The sequence below is a fragment of the Triticum aestivum genome, chromosome 1D (assembly GCF_018294505.1).
Source record: "Triticum aestivum cultivar Chinese Spring chromosome 1D, IWGSC CS RefSeq v2.1, whole genome shotgun sequence".
NCBI lineage: Eukaryota > Viridiplantae > Streptophyta > Magnoliopsida > Poales > Poaceae > Triticum > Triticum aestivum.
The window spans coordinates 386300154-386325870 of record NC_057796.1 but is presented as its reverse complement, the minus strand read 5'-3'; the positions used below and the strand labels follow the sequence as shown (position 1 = coordinate 386325870).

General features: G+C 47.0%; 2 protein-coding genes across 3 annotated transcripts; both read right to left on the bottom strand.

The window, feature by feature from the left end:
* Nucleotides 1–375: 375 nt before the first annotated feature.
* On the bottom strand, nt 376–3999 carry LOC123182279 (metal tolerance protein 5). 2 transcript variants are annotated; one of them, XM_044594795.1, is made up of 7 exons: nt 3430–3999; nt 3072–3197; nt 2605–2720; nt 2258–2503; nt 1675–1758; nt 1122–1355; nt 376–926 (listed from the first exon to the last, which is right to left on the bottom strand). In XM_044594795.1, exons 1-7 carry the CDS (start codon nt 3620–3622, stop codon nt 576–578), a joined length of 1350 nt encoding a protein of 449 aa, XP_044450730.1. In that variant the 5' UTR covers nt 3623–3999; the 3' UTR covers nt 376–575. The 2 variants fall into 2 exon arrangements, with proteins under 2 accessions (XP_044450730.1, XP_044450729.1); XM_044594794.1 differs by lacking the exon at nt 3072–3197 and having other exon boundaries at nt 3430–3998.
* Nucleotides 4000–16630: 12631 nt separating this feature from the next.
* On the bottom strand, nt 16631–17434 carry LOC123170543 (uncharacterized). The gene has a single exon (XM_044588406.1). The coding sequence runs from the start codon at nt 17341–17343 to the stop codon at nt 17077–17079; it is 267 nt and encodes an 88-aa protein (XP_044444341.1). The 5' UTR covers nt 17344–17434; the 3' UTR covers nt 16631–17076.
* Between the last annotated feature and the right edge of the window lie 8283 nt (nt 17435–25717).

Genomic DNA, 25717 nt, shown 5'->3' with positions numbered 1-25717 from the left:
CGTTTCACTTTCTTTCCTGGCGTGGGCTGAGCCGGACATCTACGGCGTACGCAGTGGCGGAGACAAGCCCCAGGCTGCCCGGGCGGCGGCCTGGGTCGTGAGGCTTGGCTCCTTTGTTTACTCTAGCAGATTTTACACTGTTTAATACTGTACCAAGTGATTGGCCTGGGGCTTTCCCGAGTCGTGGCTTGATCCTAGCTCCGCCACTGGGCGTACGTACGCCTCCATATACGAGGCGTGCGCCAAGATTCCTGTGAGCGCGACGCCACTGGTCTCGTTCTGGCTACAGTGCTACTCTACTACTCCTAGCCGGTGCATTAATGGCAACGCAGGCCGCATGGAGGCGTTTACACAGGTCGCACTCTTAACTGGTCAGTCGTGACAAGGAGACCATATGCTTCCATTCCAGCGAGATCAGATCAAAACAGTAACAAAAATCAAACTGCACAACTGAATCTGCGAGTGGACAGGTTTGACACCCAGATTTCTGAAACTGTGCCGACTTCAACAGTTTCAGCTCAGACTCTCTGTCTCTGAAGTTCCACGAACGGCGCCGCCGCTGGGTTCAGGCTATGTTATGTGTCGTAGGACCGGGCGTGCTCGGGCTGGTGGGTGAACTCGTAGTCGAGGTGGACGAAGGCGCGCTCGATCTCGGGCAGGCTCTCCAGCTTCTCCTGCAGGGCCTCGCCGATGTCGTGCGCCTCCTGCAGGGGCATGTCGCACGGCAGGACGATGTCGACCTCGACGAAGTAGTGAGAGCCGAACGTGTACGCCCGCACCGTGTCGATGTGCCTCACGGCCTTGTGATGGTTCCAGCACAGGTAGGTGAGCTTCTGGAGGAACTCCGGTGAGGCCGATTGGCCGACCAGGGAGTGCACGTTCTCCAGCACCGTCATGGACCATGTCCTGATTGTGTAGATCGCTAGCTGCAAAGCAGAAGAGAGAGAGAAAAATGCTTTCAGAATATGTGTGTTACTATTACAGCTACTACTCTACAATTTTCAGATAAATGCAGAACAGCGCATCGTCGTCCATGTCTTGTGCAGCCAAACTGATAGAAGACTCAAATACTTTATAGTTCTACTGCACAAGAAAAACTGAAATGGCGTTTTTGCACTTACAATGATGGCACCAACTGGGTCAATCCAGCCTTCAAAATAATTAGCAAGAAGTGCAGCCACAAGCCCAATAATGTTGGTGATGACATCAAAAAAGTGATCCTGTGCATATGCCTTCACAATTTCATTGGTGAATGAGCGGCAATATATAACCAGCAGAAGCTTCACCAGCGTCACTGCCAGCATAATATTCACAACCCACATTTCCTGTTCTTTTGTCAAGCGGAATTCAGCTCCCTGAAGTACAGCATAAACAAAATTAGGCACTGATTGTCATTGCGCTGGATTACAATTAATCAATTATCTCATTTGCTTGAGACACTTTGCAGCTTGATTTATCTCTAAGATTAGTTGATTTACTGTGTAAGTTGCGGTATTAGTTCCAAGGGTGTGATTCTCCTTTTTTAGGGTATTACTTACAAGGGTGTGATTCTAGTTACAAGACTAAAGAATAAAGAGCCAACTCAAATGCAAATACTTAACTATGTTCAACAATCAGCCAAACATAGAGCAGGGAAACTCACAGAACAGGAAACACGATAAGAGAAGGACTTACATTAGATGACAACAATGAGCGTGTGGATTCTAGAATAATTTGAAGACCGAGTGTTGCCATAACAGATGCAAAAACAAGTATTCCCTACATAACAGATAGTGGTAAGTTATCAACAAGAACAGGGAAATAACAAAAATAGCAATCACTCTATGGAGTACCAATACAAGACGAAAGATTTTAAGGTCATGAATTCTGATTGATCCTTAATTTTAGTCATATGATAGATGGACAGTGCTACCCAATATTGTTCTGTCTGCAGTCCAAGGATTAAGCATAAGAATACTCTGCAGAGGTGCCCATTTTTGGCAATGTTGTGTGATATAATCGCCATTTGAAGTTGCTTGGTTCACATAACAGGATAAATGAGCATTATTGAGCCCAAGTCTTAGTTCTCGAGGAAAACAAAAGAGGTCACAGTTACTTACTTCTATTCATTTTGTACTCAAGGCTCAGTTGAGTAATGCTCATATTGACTTGTACTGAAGGAATATTGAAAACCAAGAGTGCAGGAAAATGTAGCGATTATGCGAAAAATCAAATGGATCAACAAAAGTATGAACAAAAAGGCCAAATGAAAACTCACCAAAGGTTGCATGCGCCTTTTACCAATTGGGTACCTGTATGGGTTTGGTGTTTGCATTGAAAAGGCAGTAAACCACAAAATAAACCCGGACAACAAGTCAAGTAGAGAGTCCAGTGTTGAAGCAATAATAGCTAGGGAGCCACTCCTTATTGAGGCATAAACTTTTGCAGCAAAAAGAACCATGTTTGCTATGTTAGATAATCGGATGGCTAATGTCTCACTCCGGGCAATTTTCTCACGTTCTTCCTGCATGTAGGATAAAATGCAGGTACAAAGGAATTGCTTCAGTTTGATATAAAAGTTCTGTACAATTTATCTGCAAAGAAGGTTTATTTCATGTTACAAACCTTGGATAATCCAGGAAGGCAACCACGGTCTGTCAGAGTATCCATTTCATTGAAACCTTCCAACATCTCCAACTGTTGTTGGTAGTATTCAGCCACAACATCTCCAGGTCCTTGAGCTGTAAAAATAGTTATACATTGCAAATTTGGATATCAGATTCCGACAATAAGGTTCATACAATTAGGCAAACTGAGTTCAACAGAAATCCACAACAATGGACCCAATTTGGTCACACCACTTATACATACTCCCTCCATCCCGAATTACTTGTCGCTCAAATGGATGTACGGAGGGAGTATATTCTAAGTTCCTAGCAACAATTCAAAGAAGAACTCAACACTGGTATGAAGAATGAATACTTTGAACTCTGAGATGATAAATTCCACCTCCATTTGCAAATCGGACATTATATATGAAGTAACAGAAGTTCCCTTTCACTCCTATAGGCAGTGCAATACTCATCATCTACCTGTTACTCGAATAAGAATTAAATTTGCAATAACCAGTTGTAGTAGAAGCCGCACAATCATTTCAAACAGAACCATGATGCCACATGCCCACATCCATATAAGTACAAACATGCATACCCCATTCCCTGATTATTTTAAGTATTTTATACAAGAATGGACTGTACTAATTTAGTATTGATACCCTGCAGTCCAGCTAATTAACAAAACAAAATTTAGAGGATAGGACAAGTCGCTAAGTCCTGAACTGATTCAGTTAAAGGCGAAACCGAGAAGTCCAGATCAAACCATCCAAGTCACAGAGCAGAGACACCCAGATAGAGTATCAGGCATGACTTGAAAGAGACGGACGAGGCAGACCTAGCACGCCGAGGCAGTCCTGGAGGCCGCGGGACGGCGGATTCTCCTGCTGCGGCCCCTGGCGCCGGAAGCCGTCGAAGTTGAGCCGCCAGGGGCGCTCCCCCACGCACAACCCGTCCCCTTCCCCTTCCCCTTCCTCGGCCGAGCGGAGGAGGAAGAGCTCCTCGCCCTCCGCGGTACCTCCCGCCGCCATTCCCTCCGGCCTATCGAACCGCAGCCGACGAGACGACGACGGACCCCTCTCAAGCGCACGCAAAGTGAGATCACACTGCAAGCCGCGCCTCGGAGGTGGGATCGGAGCGGAGTGGAGTACAGGTTCAGCGACGGCTGCGAGTTGCGAGGAAGAAACGGGCGGGGTTTCGTCTCCACTCGCCTCCCGCCGCCGCCGCCGCCGCCGTGGTAAGGGAGGAAAGCGGCAGGGCGCGCTGGACGGCTGTGATTTGACGGGATTTTTGATCCGGCGGAGGCCCAGGGGCCTAGTCGCGGGCCCTTGCAGTTTTGGACCGTCCCGGCCGGACTCCAGGGATCACCGTGGAGAGCAGTCGGGCAACAAGTGGTCGAAGGAATCTGATGCCCCTTCTCCCAAATATGGAACCAGTGGCCGAATAATTCAGAGAAGAGTGTGGAAATTCGAGGCAACGAAAATGAACTATGCCTTGGTTACACATGCCACAGCCCACAGACACGTTTCTACGAGATTCGTCCAGAAACCGGTTGAAACAGACAACTCGTCTTCCGGAGCTTGCAAAATGGAATCGAACTACGCTTTAATACTCTTTTTAGGGCACTACGCTTTGGTGCTACTACGAGGCAAACACCAAGGAGATGTTCCATTCTAGGTCAATTCACTTACTTGGACAGTTGGACGTTTCACAAATTTAGGGCCACAAAGTCAAAGGGTTACGAAAATTCGCTTCTTATCATGAGCACAGCTGAGCCTGTTATCTCGTCTGCCTGCTGTCCTCGGGATCCACGTGTTTAATGTATTTTGGTCTGTACATGGCAGCCGTATTGTAGATGTATTTCAGGCTGGAACCCGCTCATTAATATGCGACCCAACAACTCTGCCGTTCCGGTACAGGATGCAGTTGGATGGATCAGCCCCTTTTTTGTGCCTGAGCCATTCCGGCTTGACGTTCACCTAACGACCATCTACCGGCCCAGCCGGTAGATAAGTAATCGGAGCACCTGCCCAGGGACAGTTTCAAAACATAGTAAGACCCTGCTTCCCTGTAACAGGATACTGCCGGATTTAGTTTACAGGCATGTAATACCGGCCACAGAAGATTTCCGCCCGGAAAAGAAACGATGTGTAGAAGCGTGTATCTTAAACCTGCCGCATACGAACGTAACAGGGAATACCAGCGTAAATAATACAGACCCAATACGACGACGAACCAAGCACTTGGAACCAACTCACCTGACTTTTTCTTATGGAGGTATTTTGGTGGAAAACTCAATCCAATCGGTGCCTTAGTGCATTTTTTTTTAAATCATATTTGTCTCAAGCGACATCAATGGTGCCGAAACAAAATTTTACCACTCCACATAGTTTAGCATCGTTTGACATACATAGCTTATACTCAGGGAGGAACAAGCGTCATGTCCATGCAGAAATCACACACTAGAAAATCCTTCAAATTTGAAATTCAGAGTTATCGTACATGACTGTCGGAACTCTTAAGATGCAGCAACACCCAGCAGCATGGCGCACGTAGTGCGACCGTGTCCAGCGATGCCACAATTCTTGCACTTGCAGGTTTGCGAGGCCGTTTAGCATGTCACCTCCCTCAGGGCAGGTAGTCTTCTTATGACCTAGCAATTTGCAGATGCTGCAGAACCTTGTCCTTTTACTCAGTCCTTCATATGATGCCTTCTCCCTACTTGAGCATGGGAACCAGGTTTGTTGCTCGGAGCCGACAGTCAGCAAGTGCATCCCAGTTACCAGAAAGGGTCACACTGTTCTCGTTGTCAACCATCTCTCCCTCAAATGTTGACGTTTGTGCCCGCCAATGCAATGTGGTTGCGATTCGCCTCAACAGCTTGTCTCTCCTCATAGCCAAGCACATCTCTTGTTTCGGGCTTTTCAGCTAGCGGTGATGCCTCCACAATTATATCCTTTATCTGACCCAGCACGAGCGCATACGTTACGACGGATTAATCCCCAAACCTAACCAGCTCCATGCATGGCATCTAGGTAAAGGATCAAGCTCCGACAGATGAAAGATCGGTTCACGGCTTGGTCTCTTTGGAAGTGAGCAAGGTGCTGGGCCAGGATGTCCCTAGCATTTTTCGTCCATCTCTTGAGGATGTGTCGCTTCGGTATCTGCGCAACATATCTATCACCTGAAACAAGCAAAATGAAACATTATTTTTCACGGACAGATGAGCAACGACCAACATTGTGATCCCAAAATACCTTGAAAGCATGGCAGCACAGCATTCCCATCTGAGCGAAATGCCCGCATTCACACTCGAAACACTCGCCATCGTCCAACATGGTCACCTCATAAACAACCTTGCTCCACTTCCCACGGTTGTCGGCATTGTTGTGTCTTGCAATGTACTTCTTCTTTCTTTCAATTTCCTCGACCTAGTAAGCCCCATCCTCGAAAACATTGCAGGGTATTCGCACCAGCAAGACCGGTTGTTTTGCTGCTCAGGCCTCCCCTGCAAAAGGAAGTTATCAGCTGCAGTTAAGATAGCCGCATAGCCAATGAACAAGCAAATTACAAGAAAACAAGTGTTGTCTTATGTGTACTCACTGAGCATCCACACACAATTTCCTGCATACCTTTCGTCAGCTCGACATTCAGATCGCTCTTGCCATATCTTATACCAAATCCGAGCTCCCATGAATAAAGATTGTAGAAATCATACGTTCCCTGAGAGTCAAAACTCATTCCAGTTTCTGGCTTGACCACATTGTCTGATGGCTTATCAACGTACCTCCTGATTGTTTCTTCGAATGGAGTAACTCTGCCAACGCACGGTGGCTATCAGGGGTGCACGGCCAACTCTCAACCTGCAAAAAAGAAATCCAAGTTTTTTTTGACTCTGCTCACTTGGTAGCAACATCTGTTTGTTTAGCATGGTTTCATTCCATTTTTTTGATTAGTGACAAAATCCACCTAAGAACAGACAATGCTATCTGCGAAAAATGGATCAGCATTGCATTTTACAACTAAATCATCAGACAGTGACCAGCAACAGAAATTTATTCATTTGCCACAGCCTGAGACTTTGAGAGGTCAGCCAATTAACACTACTAAGCACAGCTTCAGATATGTGCAACAACATAGACAAATAAATTTGTCAGTCAATTTTCATCTCGTTTTTCTTGCAAGGTATCACATTTCTTGATTTGTGTCATGATTTTATGTACAAACAGACCATATTATCAGTGACACATGGATCAGCATTTACAGCCTCACCACGAATTAGCGATCAAACACCACAAATTAATTTGTTGCCATCGCATCAGGTTCTAAGAGGCCAGCCAATCGATAATAGTAAGCACAATTTCAGACATCTCCATCGACATAGGCATGTAAATTGCAGAGTCAATCTCACCTCTTAGTCCATCCTGGTGCCTCTGGGTTCACTTTCTCGGATGATTCCACGGACTGAGTCGGGGACTCCTTTCTCTTGCCTCCTGTGTCATTGCAGGGCACTCGCAGCGGCAAGACCGGCTATTCTGTTGCTCTGGTTTTCCCTGCAATTTTTTCCCACTCCATCAGCTATTTAAATATGAATTCCAGTGCAATAATTATGAAAGATAATGTCAAAGATAATTTCAAAAGGTTTTAAGTGCTGACCGAGCATCCACAGATGATCTCTTGCAAACACTTTGACCGCTCGACGTTCAAACGGCTCTTGCCATATCTTATACCAAATTCAACCTCCCAAGAATACAAGTTATAGAAATCGTACGCTTCTCCAAGGGAATCAAAACTCATACAAATCTCTGGCTTTCTTACATTGTCTGGCGGTTCATCAGCGCATCTCCTTATTGTTTCCTCTAAAGGAGTGACTCTACCAGCACAGGGTGCTCTATCCGGAGGGGCACGCCCAATTCATAACCTGAAATTAAATGCACTGTTTTTTCAGATGCCTTGAACTTATGTACAATGCCAACAGGGGATGGGCAAGACTTCTTTTTTGTTCTTAGCTCATCGAATCACATGATAGGCTATACAGGTTAATTAAGCACAATGGGCAACAATTTTTAGGTGCCTTCAATACGAATGCCACTCAAACATATCTAATAATGGGCACAAAAAAAATCCTACTAATTTGCAATTAATAACAGTAGTGATTGCACGTATACTTTCTTGTCCATCCCGGTGCCTCCGGGTTCACCTTACCGGTGGTCGGCGACTGCTTCCTCTTTCCAGTGTATTTGTTTCGCTTAGAAGAATCACCGAGGTAGAGTTCTATTGTGTTACCGGGCTCGGGATGGCCAACAAATCAAAATGTAGAGTTCTGCTAGTCATTCACTTGCATTAACTTTTGGATTAACAATGTAGAGTTCTGTTGTGTTACCGGGCTTGGGATGGCCAACAAATCAAAATGACCAGCTGCCCGCTAAGGTATTGTTTCACTTACAAGTCGTACTCTCAAATTCAAGTTTATTTCTCATACAAAATCGTTCCTTTCTATTTTCAAGACTTGGGTAGCCAATCAAGTCATGCACAAGAGAGACACTTTTGAATAGCTCTCTATAAACTTTGCTTCTGAGGATTATTGCTCTACAAAACAATTACCTTCAGATGTAATACTTCCCCTTGAGATGTAGTAATTCACCTTACTATTCCTTTTGATGTTAGATGTGTAACTGTTCGACCGTCAAGAAAAATATTGATTAGTTGCTGGTAATTTTTTTCACGGTTTAGCTTTCCAGTTAAATGTGGTCTTGGGCACTGAATTTGAAAGGATTTTTCGCCAATTTGTGATTTTACCTACACTTGTGTGATTAAAAAGCAGAGAAGATGTATAGATGAAGCTGGATAGCTCGTATACTTCCAATTTTCAGCACGTGCATATGTCAATACGTGGATAAGTGAGAGCTGGTTAGCTAGTAAGCAAGCAACTAGAATCACCTTTGCCTGTTGAGATGCATCGAGCTCACGCCTTCTTCAAGTGTGACCCAACGACCTTCCGCGGCATCTCGCCACCGGCCACGGCCGCGCCCGCCGACTGGGTGCACGCGCTGTGGTTCCGCCTTCTACGAGGGAGCGGGTCGGCCACAGCCTTGGACTCGCCGGAGGCGGGCGGAGCTAGCCGCGACGGCCCCCGTCTTCCCACCGGCCAAGGATACAGCCCCGTGCGGTGCAGCGCCGCTGAAGCGAGTGAAGTTAGCTTAGCTTGCACGGACCCCATCTTGCCTCCAGTCAAGGCCACTGCCCCACGCGGCGCAACAGGCCGGAGGCGGGCGGCGCTAGCCGCGACAGCTCCCGTCTGGCCGCCAGCTACGGCGCCGAGCGGCGGACCTCACCTCGTCGGAATCCTCTTTCACGGAGCTGTACAAGGAGTGGCTATGGAGTGTGGAACAGGATAAGGCAAGGCAAAAAGATACAGTATTCTGTAAATTAGGAAAAAGGAATTGTGTCTGTTTGAGTGCTGGGTTCCGTCAGGACACGGTTGGCCGCTGGCTGGGCCTGTAGCAGACGGCGCGCGTCTACGCAGCAGACGGCGATTACGTTTTTGATCTTTGGGTCAGGTTCTCGTGACGGACCCGATCCACGGCTCGGCTCGTCAGGGTAACGTGCATTTCAAAAGGGCGAGCCCGGGCGCTGGCGTACATCACTGTTCATCCCCGTATATCGCCAGTCGACGTCAATTTCTTCCACCAGTATTTTCTGCCATGGACCCACTAGGGCAAATCCCTAGAGCTGAACGTACGATCGAGATAACATGTTCAGATGCAGCCCATCTCAGTAACGCCGCTCTCAAAGGGTTATTCAATTAAAAATGGTAAGGCAGACTGATTTAACATCCGTCGAGCTTAATAAACTCCCTAGGAATAGAGGCAAAATGAACAAAAGTGACCTATGGATGAAACAGTCCACAAAATGGACCATGGGTGAAAGTATTTCGCCTAGCTGACCCTTTTGTATGGCGTCCGACAGATAGCGTTGCAGTGCCATACTGACAGGCGCGACACACTTAGTCAGCGTGGCACCCCGGACCCCACTCCTGGTTGTGCAGCGCCTAGCTGAAAGAAGTTGCACTGCCTTATATTAAAACCATTGTAACTTTTAATCCGTGCATCCGATGAAAACGTGCCTTATATGAATGTTGTGCATTTTTCTATGTTCTATACAATGGTGGCATTTTCATCTATGTTAGGATCAATTTTCCTGATGAAAAATCTGTTGCAAAAAGTGCACCATAATATAACTGACAGAATCTGTTAAAACTTACAAACTTGGCAAGATGATAGCCATTAACCTATAGCTCTTATGTATTTGCATCCTACATGAGTTTTGCACTACATAATGTGTAATTTCACGCCATGCCTATCCTTGCCATGTTAATCATCTTTAACATGTTCATTTCTTGCATCTAAGTGACCAACATGATATAAATGAACTTCTATTACAGAAAGTTGAATTTTGTAAGATCCATAGTAATTAATCCTCGCATCATATGAATATAATCTAATTATGAAAGTTAGAAAATCTTATGTCTACCTTAAGTCCATGTCATTTTCATACCCACTAAATATATGCATCTCTATGTTTTGAAACACTAAAGTACCTAAGGCAATGTTCTACCAGATTGACACTTGCTAATTTCACCAAGTCCATAGATGTCAACAAAACTTTGCATTTTGTAAAGATATATACTTATATACTCTTAAAATTTAGCACCTATAATGTTTGCTGTCAGTAGCAAGAGCACATGTCCTCCGATTTGGATTTTGTTTTTAGGCTACTGGAAAAGCTGCAACTGCTTGTGTTGCGTACTGCTATATATATAGGGTATAAGTTCGGTACAAAGTGAGTCAGTTTGAACTTGATAGTCCCAGACGGCCTCGTGCTAACCAGAATGACAAAACAGAGTTGACAGAAAAACTAGCTTGTTAGTGCTACTAGCACATATGCCCGTGCGTTGCAACGGGAGATAAAATAGTATGCATTTAAAATAAGTGAGAATTATATGTGCAAGCAAAACCCTGTGTGCACACGAAAAAGGAATATTTAGCTACTCTTCCTTTCAATCATTTCAATCGAGGGGATTTTAAGGTATAAAGTTTCTGAATACTCTAGGAAACATGAATAATTTTTTAAATCCTAAACATTTTTTTGAAAATTATGTACACTTTCGAAAAACACGTACAAAATATGAAAGGGAACATCTCTGGAAACTCACAAATATTTTTTGAAAACACTAAGTTTTTTATAAAAACATGAATATTATTCGAATTTGTGAACATTTTTTAAAACGGGAACATGTGTTGAAAAATCATAAGAACTTTTAGAAATTTCACTAAAACATTTTTATACACAAACATTATTTTAATTTAGAAATTTCACTGAAACATGAATATTTTTCAAATTTGGAGCATTTTTTGAAATGCCATTTTCTTTTTAGAAATCCCGAACAATTTTCAAAAATAATAATATATTTTTTAAAATAATGGGCAACTTTTTGCAAGTTCCGAATGTTTTTCAAAATAGCAACAAATTTTGGAATTCTGAACATTTTCCAAAGTTTGTTTTTTCAATTCCGAACGTTTTTTTGAGAATTTTTTATTTACGAAATAAATTCTAAAAGAAAAAGATACTTGGATGAGAAAAAAGAGATAGGGAAAGGAGAATAAAAATAGAAGTAAAACACAGAAAAAAGAAAAATGTGCCAGCCCATTATTTGTTGTCATGTGCGACACTCCAGCTACTTATCGCCCAGTGCGGAAAATAGAATTTTCCCAGCTGTGTGGTTAGAAAAATAAGTGGGCTGGCTTCGCTGGGCCATAGCCCGTGGCCCACATACGAAAATTCTTTTTCTAGCAGACAAACACATACGAATTTAGTACCACCTCGGATAGAAAAAAATCTTTTCGGCGGTGAACGAATGAAAAAATTGACGAAACACACTTTGCTTTATTAGTAGGTATAGATATAGATATAGAGGTATAGACTAGCTGGAAGTCAGAAGGCTTATCTTACTAGCATAATGAAAAACCAGAGTTTAGTCAGAAGGAGAACTAAACCGATCCACACAAAATTCTAAATGAAAAACATAGCAAGTTCATGCCAAAGGGCTTTTGTAAAACTCAAAGATGTGATTATGTCAAGATATGCAACAGATCTGTCAACAACTCATGTAGGATGCAAACGCATAAGAGCTATAGGTCAATGGCTATCATCATGTCAAGTTTGTAAGTTTTAACAGATTATGTTAGTTATATTGATGCACTTTTGCAACAGAGTTTCCATCAAGGAAACTAATCCTAACATAGATGAAAATGCCACCATTGTGTAGAACACAGAAAAATGCACAACATTCATATAAGGCACATTTTCATCAAATGCACGGATTAAAAGTTACAAGGGTTTTAATATAAGGTAGTGCAGCTCCTTTCAGCTAGGCGCTGCACAACTAGGAATGGGTCCCGGGGGTGCCATGCTGGCTAGGTCTGTCGCGCCTGTCAGTACGGTGCGGCACAGTGTAGGGCAGCGCCTACCTGTCGGGCGCCACAGAAAAGGGTCAGCTGTATAAAATTCTTTCACCCACGGCTCACTTTGTGAAACTGTTTAGCCCAAAGGTCAATTTTGTCCATTTTGCCAGAAATAGAAGCCTAGGAGAGCTTCCGAGTTCTTACCTAAAAGTAAACCTCACATGTAAGAGTTTAGTTGGTTCTCGAGTCCCATATGACAGTATTGAAAACGACATTTTATTAAAAACATTCAGCTTTTTTTGTTAACTTCCAAGCTATTCATAAATTTTTTAAACTTTCATAAATTCAAATAATTTTCACAAAATACAAAATTTCTCACGAATATATTTCTTGAAAAAACTTAGATTTTCACAATTGGCCAATTTTTTTAACTGGTGAAGTTTATTTTTAAAAAAATCAATGATTTAAATAAGATTTTTAATTTTAAAAAGTTCACGAATATGAAAAAATCTTCATGGATTTTTAAAAAATGTTGACAATTTTCAATAAAACACTTAGAAATTTCAGAAAATGTTCACACATCTAAATTATGTCCCGGTATTTTAAAAACATCATAAATTAGAAAATTATTCATGAATTCTAGAAATATTCCAGAGTTTATAGTTGTTCATGAGTTTTTTGAAATGGTAAAGAATTTTTAAAATGTTCAGAGATTTAAGAAAAATGTTTGTTAATTTTGAAAAGTTCACAAATATGAGAAAAACTAAAAGGACTTTTGGAAATGTTCAAATTTTTTAATAAAACACTTATGAATATGAAAAAAGGTTCAAGAATTTAACTTTTTCCGGATTTAAAAATATATTCGTAAATCAGAAAAATATTCGTGAAGAATTATAGAAAATATAATCCAGAGTTTTACAATTGCTTATTATTATTATTAAACGTTTAGTGATTTAAAAATGTCTGTGAATTTGAAAAAAATCACGAATATGGAAAATTCTTCATGGGTTTTAAAAATGTTCGTAATTTTGAATAAAACACTTGTGAATTTTAAAAAATGTTCAAGAATTGAAATTATGTTCCGGCATTTAAAAATATATTCGTAAATTAGAAAAATATTCCGGCCATTGGATGGAGATCTAACTGCCAAAAAAATACGAGTGCCAGCAAAGAAAAAAAATCGAGTTACCTGATCCTGATCGGTAGGCTGTCCTGTATTTTTTCAGTCGGACTTGTGTGTTGTGTTGTGTCCGTATCGGGTTGCGTTTGGATCCGTAAATAAGATTGCTGGAAACCCCTTATTTTCCCCTGCATACTACGATCTAACAGAAGTCTAAACCCTAATCAGCGCAGAGCATCGGCGACGGCGACGGCGGCGGCGGCATGGAGCCGAACTCCCACTGCGATCGCCGCCCGAGCGGCAGCAACCGCACCCGCAGGACCGCAGCCAGATCTTCTACGGCGTGTTCCCTGACGGCGATTCTCCTGACTACGAGGCGTTCTTCCGCCCACGCGGGGAAAGCACGACGGCCGCGTTCCACGGCCAGGCCCCTTTGCTGGGGGCTTGGAAGGAAGAGCCGGCCCCTGGTAGCCTGCAGGCTAACAAGACCGTGGCGAAGATGATGGCTAAGATGGGGTACAAGATCGGCATGGACGTCGGCAATCCGCCGGCCGTAACCTCCCTCCCCGCGACCGTCGGAGTCGGCTGCGTCAAGGAGCCCAAACCCTTCTCCACCTAGGCGGTTTGTCTGCTGATTACCGGTATCGTAGTATACTATCGCTAATATTGCATGAGCCCTTGCTGTTTTTTTTTTTTGCGGGTAATGAATCGTAGTATACTATCGCTAATATTGCATGAGCCCTTGCTGTTTTTTTTTTTTGCGGGTAATGAGCCCTTGCTGTTTGACACCACTAGATTATGTTTTTATTTTATTTTGATTGAGATAATCCCACTAGACTAATTTTTTTTTTTGAGAATGAATCCCACTAGATTATGTAACTGCATGCCATGAGCTTTTATGAATTTACCATCTCCACAGCGAGCCCAGTACTGTTCTTTTTTTCGAAACGGAAGTAGAAGTACTGTTTTTCTAGAGGATGAAAAAGATACACGTAGGCCGTAGCTACACAAGAACGTACGCTGGACAGTATACTACAGTACATAAGCAGGCCTGTCAGTGTAGGAGCGAGTACAAATTGTCCGGCCCGTCGCGACGTGTCGGCCTCCACCTGCTTCCCCGCCGGCCGCCGCGACCGATCACACAGGCGACAAGGTCGCTTCCTCTTTTTCCTCATCAGTCACTGTACATGTATATCAAACGAAAGCGAGGCGGATCTATCCATACGGTTGCCAACCGTACAAATATCCACCGAATACCGTACGCGTTAACCGATCGAAAACAGAGCCGTCAAATCAAGGATTATCATCACCCAGCTGCCGCTTGCTGCACCTGCACGATCCGTCATGCGTGTGTACATGTTCTTCCAGATCGAGATCTGGGGGGCAATCATGCAGGATAAGCAGCCCCGAGAGCGACGGCGAGATCAAAAGCACGCACGCGATCGTCGTGCAGAAATACAGCAGAGTAGATGCGTCGCGTACCCCGGACCTGGAGTACGGTACGGGCGGTACAGCTGCGCGTACGTACAGATCCTGATCGGCAGGGGTGCATTATTGAAGTATATACGCTAGTATTTTAGGGTATTATTGCGCTATACCCTGCCATATACGGAGATGAGAGAACATGCGTGCGTGGCTGGATTGTTCGATGCGCACACCCCACTTGGGTTTGGAGAGAGAAAGGAAAGTGGGATGAACATGCGCGTGTTTCGTGAATCAGGGACAGAGCATCAGCGGTTTTCATTTTCTGTGCTGATGCTGTTTTGGGGAGTGGTAGTTATTCAGCGAGAGCACGGATATGTTTCCTATGTTTTGTGGTCGAATGTTCTTTCTTCGGTTTTGCCTTTCTCAGTCTTCTGAAAAATGAATCCATATTATTCAAAATTTCACAAGGCACTGAAACCCAAAACGACGGCGCCACTGTGAGCGCAGTGAGGTTGGCGAATGTCGACGAGGCCTTGGAAGTGAGCGACCCGGAGAAGGTATGGTGCGGTAAAGGTGTTTCAGGTGGAGGGGAGTCAGAGATTGGCTGGTCAGGTGCTGCGAGAGGACTGTCAGAACCGAAGAAGAACATGACGTGAGGAGGGGGGGGGGGGTCAGAGGGATAGCCAAGGGCAGCTAGAAAAGGACGGGTCGACCCGCGACAGCGTCCGTCAGCCACAGGGGCGGGAGCGAGCGTTTAGAGCATCTCTAGCAGTTGTGTTTTCCCACCGCCGGCCCGTATATTTGCGGCTGGTTTAGCGTTTGCGAGTAGGAACAGAACCGCTATTTTTTAACCGGTCCATGAGAAAGAAATATATGGGCGGCCTGCAAACTGATGCTTCCGCCGCTATATGTAGGTGGGGACGTTTAAGAGTTCCCGTCTCGGATAGATCTGTCCCCTTTCGCGGCAGTCCACTCCCCCTGTGCCACCTTCCTTTCTTAGCTCCAGCGAGTGATTCCCACCGGCTTTTTCCTTCTCAAACGCACATCCATAGCGGGAGGGCGCAGACGTAGGGCCTGCCGTGGGTTGCCGTCGCCCAAGCTCATCCGGTATGACACAGAGGCCGTCAGCTCCAGCCAGGCCGCCGTCGAGCCGTGGCGCTCGGCACGGGCACGCAACCGCGGCGCCCTCTCCCGCAGCGGCGGCAACCGTGCGTTGCAGCGCTTCAGCGAGCTCCACGAGCAGCTCTGGCTGACGAGGAAGAAGCTCCACGAGGAAGAGATCGTGCACCATGCCACGAAGGAGGCGGTGGCAGCCGGCAAAGAGGGTGCCGCCGAACGCCTCAAGGCGGCGAAGGCGGACTACGAGCTCGCCTACACCCTCTACCACTCGGTGTCCGAGCACTTCCTCAACATGAAGCCGTGAGCCGCCGCCGGTCCTCCGTTGATCTAAGTTTTCCGAACTGATCTATGTAGCGGGAACCTTTTAATTTTAAGTTTTAAAATTTACGGTATCTGTTCTGCATCGGAGATGAACTGGCGTAAAATTGTTTTAGGGCGAATCATAAAATGATTTTGCGGATAGGGAATTTAGAGGCTCTGCTAGAGTTTGCTCTTAGGCTAGGGCATGTCGGAGGCGGAGACGTTCGTTTTATATTTTCCTAAGGCATTGTTTAGTTGTAGGGGTTGGGTTGATCCTACCTGTCATCCAATCCTAGGTTGTTGGTTGGATCCTAATCCAACGGCTGTGAGCGATCGATTGAAACTAAAAGAATAGGCATCTGAACGGTCCCTTCTTTTTTCACGTTATGGGTACAGCTGTGTGATGCTACACTTACGTAAGGATTTCTACCTACCTTACGTAGCATCCGACGTGGTGAAATTATATTGGGCCTTACCTCGTCACACGGGCCCACCCTAAAAATCAGGGGGGGCAGTTTAGTTAGCGTGGAATGGATTTACGTAACCTTTAGTAAACCATCACGTAGGTGTAGCATTATTGGCAAACAAACAAAAGAAAGACATTTTAGGACTTTCAGAGTAACGCTAATTTTTTTTTTTGAAAAAGGAGGTTAAAATCCCCGCCTCCCCGGCCTCTGCATCAATAGATGCATACAGCCGCTAATGGTGAAACATCATCAGATACACCATTAGTAGTTTGAACTTTGAAGAGCTTTAAACTCGTAAATAACATCACACCTTACATGCATGTCTTGAGCAAAAGAAAAGGGAATCGAAGCAAGCAAAGACCTCGACCGGGCTCGGCCGCTTGACCATACACAAACCACAACGAACCAGCACGCGCCACGGCCTCCGGCACCACCGGCTGCAGCAAAGCTCCGCCGCGCGCGCGAGGCCCGAACACGGCCGAGACCGCCGCCCAGCACGCTGGCACGCACGCACGCACGTATTACGAACACCGTACACGTGTGTGCTCTGAGCCGTGCCGGCCGTGCGCGCCGCCGCCGCCGCTACTAATCTAGGCGCCGATCTTGTAGTTGCTGTAGCCGCCGATGTCCTCCTTGATCATCTCGAGGTCCCTGGAGGAGGCGACGGCCATGGACATGGCCCGCCGGTGGCGCCCCGCCCCCTGCTGCTGCTGCTGCTGCTGCTCGGTCGCGCCGCCGTCCGCCTTCCGGTGCTCGTCGGACGCCGGCACGTCGTCGAGGACCGCGAAGTTCTCCGGCAGCGCGAACACGCTCTGCGACGCCCGGCGCTGGTGACGCCCCATCCGCTGCGACGACATGGTTCAAGGTTAGGTGTGTGTGCACGGGGACACGAGGACTCGCTTCGGTCGCCTTGGCCGTGTGTGTGGGTGGGTGATGGTGTTGTGGTGGGAAGAGAGCAAGGGAGGCGGAGGCTTTATATAGGAGGACGAATGCTCAGTTTGGACGGCTGGTGATAAGAGTTAATTTCCCTTTTGTTGGACAAAGGAACATCATTAACGAACTGTTTTGGCATCACCTGGTAGTACATAGATATTTCCATTATTCACGAGAAACAATTATCACACACATTAGTTAGTTACCTTGTCCATCTCATATGATAGAATCGAGCAGGTGGCCATTGCCAGGAGTCATAGAAACGAAGAAAAATCCCATGAAAATGGTGCTGTACACTTGGAAATCGGTGTAACACACAGCCAATTTTTTTGGCCTCTCATGGCAAACGTTCAGAACATATGCTTTAGTATTCCAGCCAAACAAATCTATATGTCCAGTAGATGATGTTTTTATTGTTTGTAAGTGGAGTTCACCTTTTTTGCGGGGGTACTTGGATGTACAACCCAACATATAATCAAGAAATGTTATTTGTTTTGCAAAAAAAAAAGAAATGTTTTGCAATGGCAATATAGGAATGGCTACTCCTGTCCTGACCACCTATAAAATGTAGTTTGCTGCTGCAAAAATTGGCTGAGAAAATAATAATCGTGCAGGAAGAGATATTGAAGCACGGATTGGGTGGCAGAACGCCTGCAATGGCCGCATCCGTGCATGCATGCACGCACTGACAGCCCTGTACCGTGGACATGCGGCATGTCGCCAGGCGACAACGTTTTAACAAGGATTTTGGACCTCTGCGGCCGCGCCTCGTGCATGCATCAGGATGCACTTGCAAGAGAGAGAGAGAGAGAGATCAGTCCTTATCCTCTCGAGTCCGGCGGTTCCTCGGCGAATAAAACAGCGGAAATTTCGATGGGAGGCCACGCTCTGCTTCTCCGATTAGTTCGCGCCATTTGGTTACGTTCAATCGTTGGACGCTCCGTCCATTCCGTTTGATCCACGCGCAACGCTAATACTATGTGCGAATGCCAAGTTGTTTTCAGTGAAATTTGTATGCCCGCGACACGGAATTTGGCATCGCGCGCCCGGGAAGCTTCCTGCCGAAAACATCAGCTCGATCGAATCGAATCCAATCCAATCAACAGATGGCCACATGCAAACGGAGCCCGATCGGCCAGGGCACCGCGCACCGCGCGTCAATCAGGACAGCAGCGACACGTTCGCGGGTAAGTGCGCGAGGACAGCTCGTCGCGAGCGTGCAACCACCCGCGCCGTGATTCCGGACGGGCTCCCTCCCCTTTCGCCGTGCGCGCGCGACACAGGGGATCGATGCGCAGCTCACGTCCAGATCGAGCCGCGCGCACGCTCCCGGCGCGCGCACGGCCGAGGCGATCGGGCGAGAGGAGGGGGGCAGCGCCACGTTGATCGGGGTGGCGGACGCACATGGGCACACATGGGTCGGCCGCGACGGGACGGCCGAGCCCCCACCAACGCCATTCATTTTCCTCCGTTGCGCTGCGGTGGCTGCCGGTGATCATGATCCGGTTGGCCGCGCGCGCGTACGTGTGCGGCTCGGCTTGGCGGGGCGGTGTCGAGCGCGCGCCCACCGCGCCCACCGTACGTTCTTGATTGGCGTTCGTGCTTGCTTCTCCACGTGTTTGTGCCATGGATCTTGTCGCCAAACTAATTAACCGGCCACGGCACCTGTGGTGGAAGATCGAGAGCTAACGAACGAGCCTGTACCGTCCAAATGGAGTCGGAATGTCGGATGGTGAAAGCGTATGCTCATGCCGGTGATGCTACATGTACGCGCAGTTCTTTTTACCAGGTTGCTGTTACGGGATTACAGTACGCGTCAAATTGTGGCTTTTTTCATCCAACATGCTTTGTTGACGAACGAGTCTATATCAATTGTAAGATGTTTCGAACATTTTAATAAGATATATATAAGGACTGAAATGAGTGACCACTAGAACGCACCTATATACATTCAATTCACAAAAAATAATGCTAACATCTAAGGGCATCTCAAACGCCGACCCTCAAACCATCTGTATACATTCGGACTGTGCCATCCAATACAGATCTGTATCCGTCCGCTGAGCGATCAGACCACTTTTTTTTCGGGCAATATGGTACCCAACAAGGGGGTGGGGTTGCGGTAGTCCGAACAGCAAACACGTAGGACTCCGACACGCACGGCTCACCCAAAAGGCAGGCGGAGCCAGCACTTCTGTAGATGCCCGCCATGTTTTCGTGACAAAATCCCCACACACTTCTTCCATCCCGCCGCTCTCCACCCAATTCTCACCCTTTTCTCCCAGTCTCTCCTTCCCTCCTGCCGCCACCGCCGCCGCATGGAACCGGAGGATAGCCTGCCGGAGATGGAGGACGTGGTGGAGGTGCTGGAAGATCCGAGCATCATGCTCTCCTGGAAGATCAACTCGGCGACGTGGCAAAAACGACGCGTCAAAGCGAAAGCCTCAAAGGAGAAAACGTTGCGTCAAAGCGAAAACCGCAAAGGAGGAGACGCTTAAGAAGCGGCCCGCCGGCGGAAGGCGGCAGGTGGTAGACGTGCCAGCGGGCATGCTGGTCGCGGACCAGGTGGAGGTCGTTGTCGGTGTCAAAACCGGCAGATCTCGGGTAGGGGGTTCCAAGCTGTGTGTCTGAGGATCCATGGTAACAGAGACAATAGGGAAGCGGTATTTACCCAGGTTCGGGCCCTCTTGAAGGAGGTAATACCCTACGTCCTGCTTGGTTGTATTCAATGTATATGTGGGTTACAAGAGTTGATCTACCTTGAGATCGTAATGTCTAAACCCTAACTGGCTAGCCTATGATTGTTCTGATATGCTCTACGGACTAAACCCTCCAGTTTATATACACACCGGAGGGGCCTAGGGTTGTCCAGAGTCGGTTACAGAGAAAGGAAATAATACACCTGGACACCTACGCCTACCATAACTCGCATACTAGAGTCCCGTACGGACACGGGGGCGGCCCTCTGCTTCGTCTCCGCGGCCCAACAGCCCGGCCCATGTTGAGTAAACCGAACACCTGAGGACCCCTTAGTCCAGGACTCCCTCAATAGCACCCGAACTAGCCTTCAATGACGATGTAGTATCCGGCCTATCTCTTCGGCTTTGCAAGGCGAGTTCCTTATTACACTTCGGATTGGTGGCAGTCCGGCTTGACCTTTATACTCTGCTTTATGATTCCTTCCCGTCGCCGCCTCGATTTCCACACGTCAGACGAATGCGAACAGTCTGCAATGTTATTTTACAAACATGTCCCTCATTACACGAGGACAGTATATATTTAAATAGGTCAGATCCCCAAATGCCATTCAACATCTCGTGAGGAACATTAGAGCATCCACGAAAAACTCCCAAACATGGCAGGCGCCCCTGGTTCTTCCTCACGCCCTCATGGCCCTCAAGCGGGTGATTGGGCAAGCTGCTCGGTTTCTCACCTCCACCTGAATCGACTTCAGACAGAGGGATATCTCCCTCCCGCGGATCTAGTCTCCGTACGGGCGGGATTAGCTACTATCGGCAGCGAGGTACTGGCTGAAAACTTCCCCAACCCCAACAAGGAGGAGAGGGTGTGCTTCGTTTCGTTTCTGCTGAGGGGCTTAGGATTCCCTATCCACCCTTTCCTCAGAGGTCTGTTGGAATTTTATGGGATCCAGCTGCACAATCTCACCCCAGGTTCCATTCTGCACATCTCTGGTTTTGTCGCTCTCTGCGAGCTCTTTCTGGGTTGCGAAGCTCATTTTGAACTGTGGAGAAAGTTCTTTTGCCTCGTTCCTCGCTCCCAAGGGGCTCCATATTTGAAGTAGGCGGTCCTGAAGTATGGCGCATTGCCAGGACAGGATATCATGTTGGAACTCCCAAGAAGGAATCTGAAGAATGGACTTCGGAATGGTTTTATATTGAAGATGTCCCCCTCCCGGACCCAGTTCGGCGTGGGCTTCCCGAATTCTCCAGCGCTCCCTTGAAGAAACGCTTCAACTGGCGTCCCCGGAGCCCCAAGCAGGGAGACAGTGCAGAAGTAAGGAGCCTAGTTACCAAGGTCAGGATGCTTGCTCACTCCAAGCTTTCGATAGTCGAAGTCATGGCTATTGCGATAAAGCGATGCATTCAGCCCCTTCAGTCCAGGGGACACCCATTATGGTGCTATAACGAAACAGACGACGCGTCTCGTTACAAGCGCCAGGGCCCGGATAACCCAGCCACTCTGGCCGCCATCCTGGCTGATCTTTTTAAGGGGGAAGAGGAAGAATTTGCCCATTTAAATTGTTGGGAAGGTTTCTCCATGTATAACCCTATTGACTGGGTAAGTATCTGTTTATCAGCATCGTCCAATTTATAATTTAGAAAGGCTAACCAAATCATCCTGGTCTTCTTTGAAGAGACATGGAGAAAGTGGATCGAAAAGGTCTATTGTCCCTCCCCGCAGCCATAAGATTATGCCCGCAATGAAGATCCGGGCTTTCATGAGGATCCGGATATATATAGAACTTGATAACAGAGTCTTTTTTCAAGCAAGCCTTGATGGTTTGGAAGTGGCCATTATAGCCGACTACCCCGGCCTTCTTCCTTCTTCCGCTGTAAGTACTCAGAAGACGTCCTCCAAAAAGGAGCATCCCCCTCGCGCTTCACCTATTCCACTGACTCGCACTTCAAAGGGTCGGCGTTCGACGCGTCGTACTCCATCAAGGGCGGCTTCTAAGAAGACAATGCCTACGCAGGGTGAATCTTCAAAGTGGAAGGAACCGGAAGTGCCGTCGAGCCACCTCCTTCAACAAAGAGGTATAAATTTTATTTTGTACTTAGGTATAAAACCAAATCGTCACCCATCTCCTCCTATCTAATTACAGAAGGAGTATACGGCGCGAACCGCATCCAAAGACCCAGTTATCCGATCACCAGACAATCCGGCACCGAACTCATCAACAAGGACTAGAGACAATGCGGGTACAGCCCCAAGCCGTCCACCCCATGAGGATTCCGATAACGTCTCCGTCACAAATTCCAAAGTGGAGAGCGCGATGAATCATCGACGACTGAAGGAGGCCATTCGCAATCCGGCCTTTACTGAACAAGAATTCAATGCCTTCGGCTCCGTAGATGCATATATCCTAGCTGCACGGGATGGACTTGAAGGAGTTGCTCACCTGCTATCAAAGGATATGCAGGTAAGATTTGTATAAATTTACTGGATATATCCCAGTAGCCCCCGAGACTTGAAGCGGTTAGACTAACCGATTTAAGGATCGTTGCCACCGCAGGTTCTGAAAGAAAAGAACAATATGCTGTCCCAGGAGCTTGAGGCCAGTCGAACAAAGCTAAATGCCGCCACCGCCGAGCTGGAGGGAGTGAAAAAATTTATGAGGGAAGCCCATGGTAAGGAAAAAGGGGTATCATATGATATGAGACATTGTAATGATGTTTAAGCATCTATTTTGGCATTTAGCTGCAGAATCAATAGGCCAATTGGAAAAAAGCTTGGAAGCCGCCAAGGAAGCCCAGGACTACGCTGAGAGGCAAGAAGCAGCCGGTCGCCGAGTACTAGCTCAGACTGTTGACCAGAAGAACAAACTGGAGGAAGAAAGGAATAAGCAAGCCGAAGAGATAAAGAGCTTAAAGGCTCAATTATCTAGCGCTTTGGAAGAAAACCAAAAGTTGAAAGGCGGCATATTCGGTATAACCTTTTAAGCGTTCATGAGATGTCTTATTGTCCAGCAGTTCGGAGTGCTTAATGTTGTACTTACAGGTCTGCTTACCGGGTGTCATGAAGAAGAAGTGTCCGGCTTTCGGGGCGACGTAGTAAAAGAGCTGTCCATAGTGCATGAACGGGCCCAGAAAGCCATGAAGAGTATGGTCAAAGCCTTGTGGCCATCCGATACCCCTCTAGAAAGCATGGAGGATCTGGCGAACCTATTCAAAGGTGCTTGGCGCCGTTTGGAGCTATGGAAGGCTTCAGCCTGTCATGAAGGTGCACGAGAAGCGTGGGCGATGGTGAAGACACGCTACACCGGACTCGAGCCAAATCACATGGCCCGAGTTGGACCTCGGGGATCGGATGGAAAAGAGATTCCCATGAACCTGGTATATGACCAAGTGATGCTAGCCGCGGAATATTCTCAAGAAGACTGTAGTTTAGATAGTCTTATTGATGGCATAGATAAGGAGTAGACGTTTGATTCTATGTATCAATGTACTTTATCATAAAACTTATCTCCATACGAACTTATCAATATTTGTCATGGCAGAGCTTCGACTTCGGGCCCCTAATCGAAAGGTTGGAGTGTTTCCGGATACTATGTAGAATGTAATAAACACTCTTTATAATCGAAAACTAGGCAATCTGGTCGTATTGCTTGAATAGACAAAACTTGTTTGGGGAGTTATGTTATATTACTATTTAACGTAAGAAACATCTTCCAAGGAAAATAGTTCCATTAACGGTTCCTTTCCTTGGGTTATTATGCGTAATTGTGCATGACTAGGCTTCTATCCGAAGGATAGATTTACGGGCAGCCTATCCTTGTATATAAAAAGTGAATATTTTTGCCAACCAATTATTCCCTTAAGAACGCTAGCTTTTGGCTTCATCCGTTTGAGGTACAGATCTGAATGACCCGGTTGTAACAATCACAGAGGTGCTTCCTTACACCCTAGCCGAACAATCGGGCACGTAGGGTACAAACACAGGAGCGAGGCAACCCAGCTTGGCCAAAACTTAAGTCATAGAGGTGCATATAATGACAAAGATGTATAAAACAATCGACATAATAATATAAGCAAAATTATAATATTAGGCTTCATAAAAGAAGCCCCCAGGTATCGCAGGGTATGTACATTTGAAGATGTGTGCCCCGAATAGTTTGGTAGATCCGAACACGTCCTGGGATATTCCGAAGTATAATAAAAAGGAAAAGAGAGCAAAAAAGCAGAAAAGAGAGTAGTAAAAGGAGCCTAGAGGAGGGAGAGAATGAGAGGAAAACCATTGCCGAACTATCCGTATAATCACCGGAGCCGAGCTGCGTTCCATGGGTTTGGCTCGAGGCGATTATTCGGTGCGTCACGAAGGCGATAGGCTCATCATGTGAGTACTTCATCTATGATGAAGGGGCACTCCCATCTTGGTTTGAGCTTGTCTTTTTTCTTCTCCGGGAGACGTAAGACGAGATCGCCAACGTTGTATGTTTTAGCCCGCATTTCTCTGCTTTGATATCGCCTGGCCTGCTGTTGATAGAATGCAGAACGAGCTCGTGCTATGTCACACTCCTCTTCTAGACCGTCTAGGTCATCTTGTCGATCGAGCTCGGCTTCTCTCTCTTCGTACATGCGCACTCTAGGTGAGTCATGAATAATGTCGCAAGGCAAAACAACCTCCGCGCCGTACACCATAAAAAATAATGTGTATCTGGTTGTCCTGTTAGGGGTGGTCCGCAGCACCCAGAGTACGGAATCGAGTTCCTCAACCCAGTGCTTGTCTGACTCCCTTAGGGAGCGCTGTACCACACCGGATATAAAGTCGATCACCAGTCCGGATTCGACCGTTTTTACTGGTTTGGCCTCGATCCACTTAGTGAATTTATCCACCATAACTAGTAAATATTTCTTTTTGTGACTTCTGTTGGGGATCGTAGCAGAATTTTAAAATTTTCCTACGCTCACCAAGATCCATCTATGGAGTATACTAGCAACAAGGGGAAAGGAGTACATCTACATACCCTTGTAGATCGCGAGCGGAAGCGTTCCAATGAACGAGGTTGATGGAGTCGTACTCGCCGTGATCCAAATCACCGATGACCGAGTGCCGAACGGACGGCACCTCCGCGTTCAACACACGTACGGAGCAGCGACGTCTCCTCCTTCTTGATCCAGCAAGGGGGAAGGAGAGGTTGATGGAGATCCAGCAGCACGACGGCGTGGTGGTGGATGTAGCGGGATCTCGGCAGGGCTTCGTCGAGCTTCTGCGAGAGGGAGAGGTGTTGCAGGGGAGGAGGGAGGCGCCCAAGGCTGTAGTAGTGCTGCCCTCCCTCCCCCCTTTATATAGGCCCCCTGGGAGGGGGGGCGCCGGCCAGGAACCCATCTACATGGGGGGCGGCGGCCAGGGGGGAGACTTGCCCCCCAAGGCAAGTGGGGCGCCCCCACCCTAGGGTTTCCAACCCTAGGCGCAGGGGGAGGCCCATGGGGGGCTCGCCAGCCCACTAAGGGCTGGTTCCCTTCCCACTTCAGCCCATGGGGCCCTCCGGGATAGGTGGCCCCACCCGGTGGACCCCCGGGACCCTTCCGGTGGTCCCGGTACAATACCGGTGACCCC

Bases quoted from the DNA above. Each gene is read 5' to 3' on its own strand.
- LOC123182279 (XM_044594795.1), bottom strand. From the start codon at position 3,622: ATGGCGGCGGGAGGTACCGCGGAGGGCGAGGAGCTCTTCCTCCTCCGC. The intron at 2,721-3,071 runs GTAGATGATGAG...CTATTTTTACAG, and splicing joins AATTCTTATTCGAGTAACAG to CTCAAGGACCTGGAGATGTT. The intron at 1,356-1,674 runs GTAAGTCCTTCT...GCTGTACTTCAG, and splicing joins GCTCATTGTTGTCATCTAAT to GGAGCTGAATTCCGCTTGAC.
- LOC123170543 (XM_044588406.1), bottom strand. From the start codon at position 17,343: ATGTCGTCGCAGCGGATGGGGCGTCACCAGCGCCGGGCGTCGCAGAGC.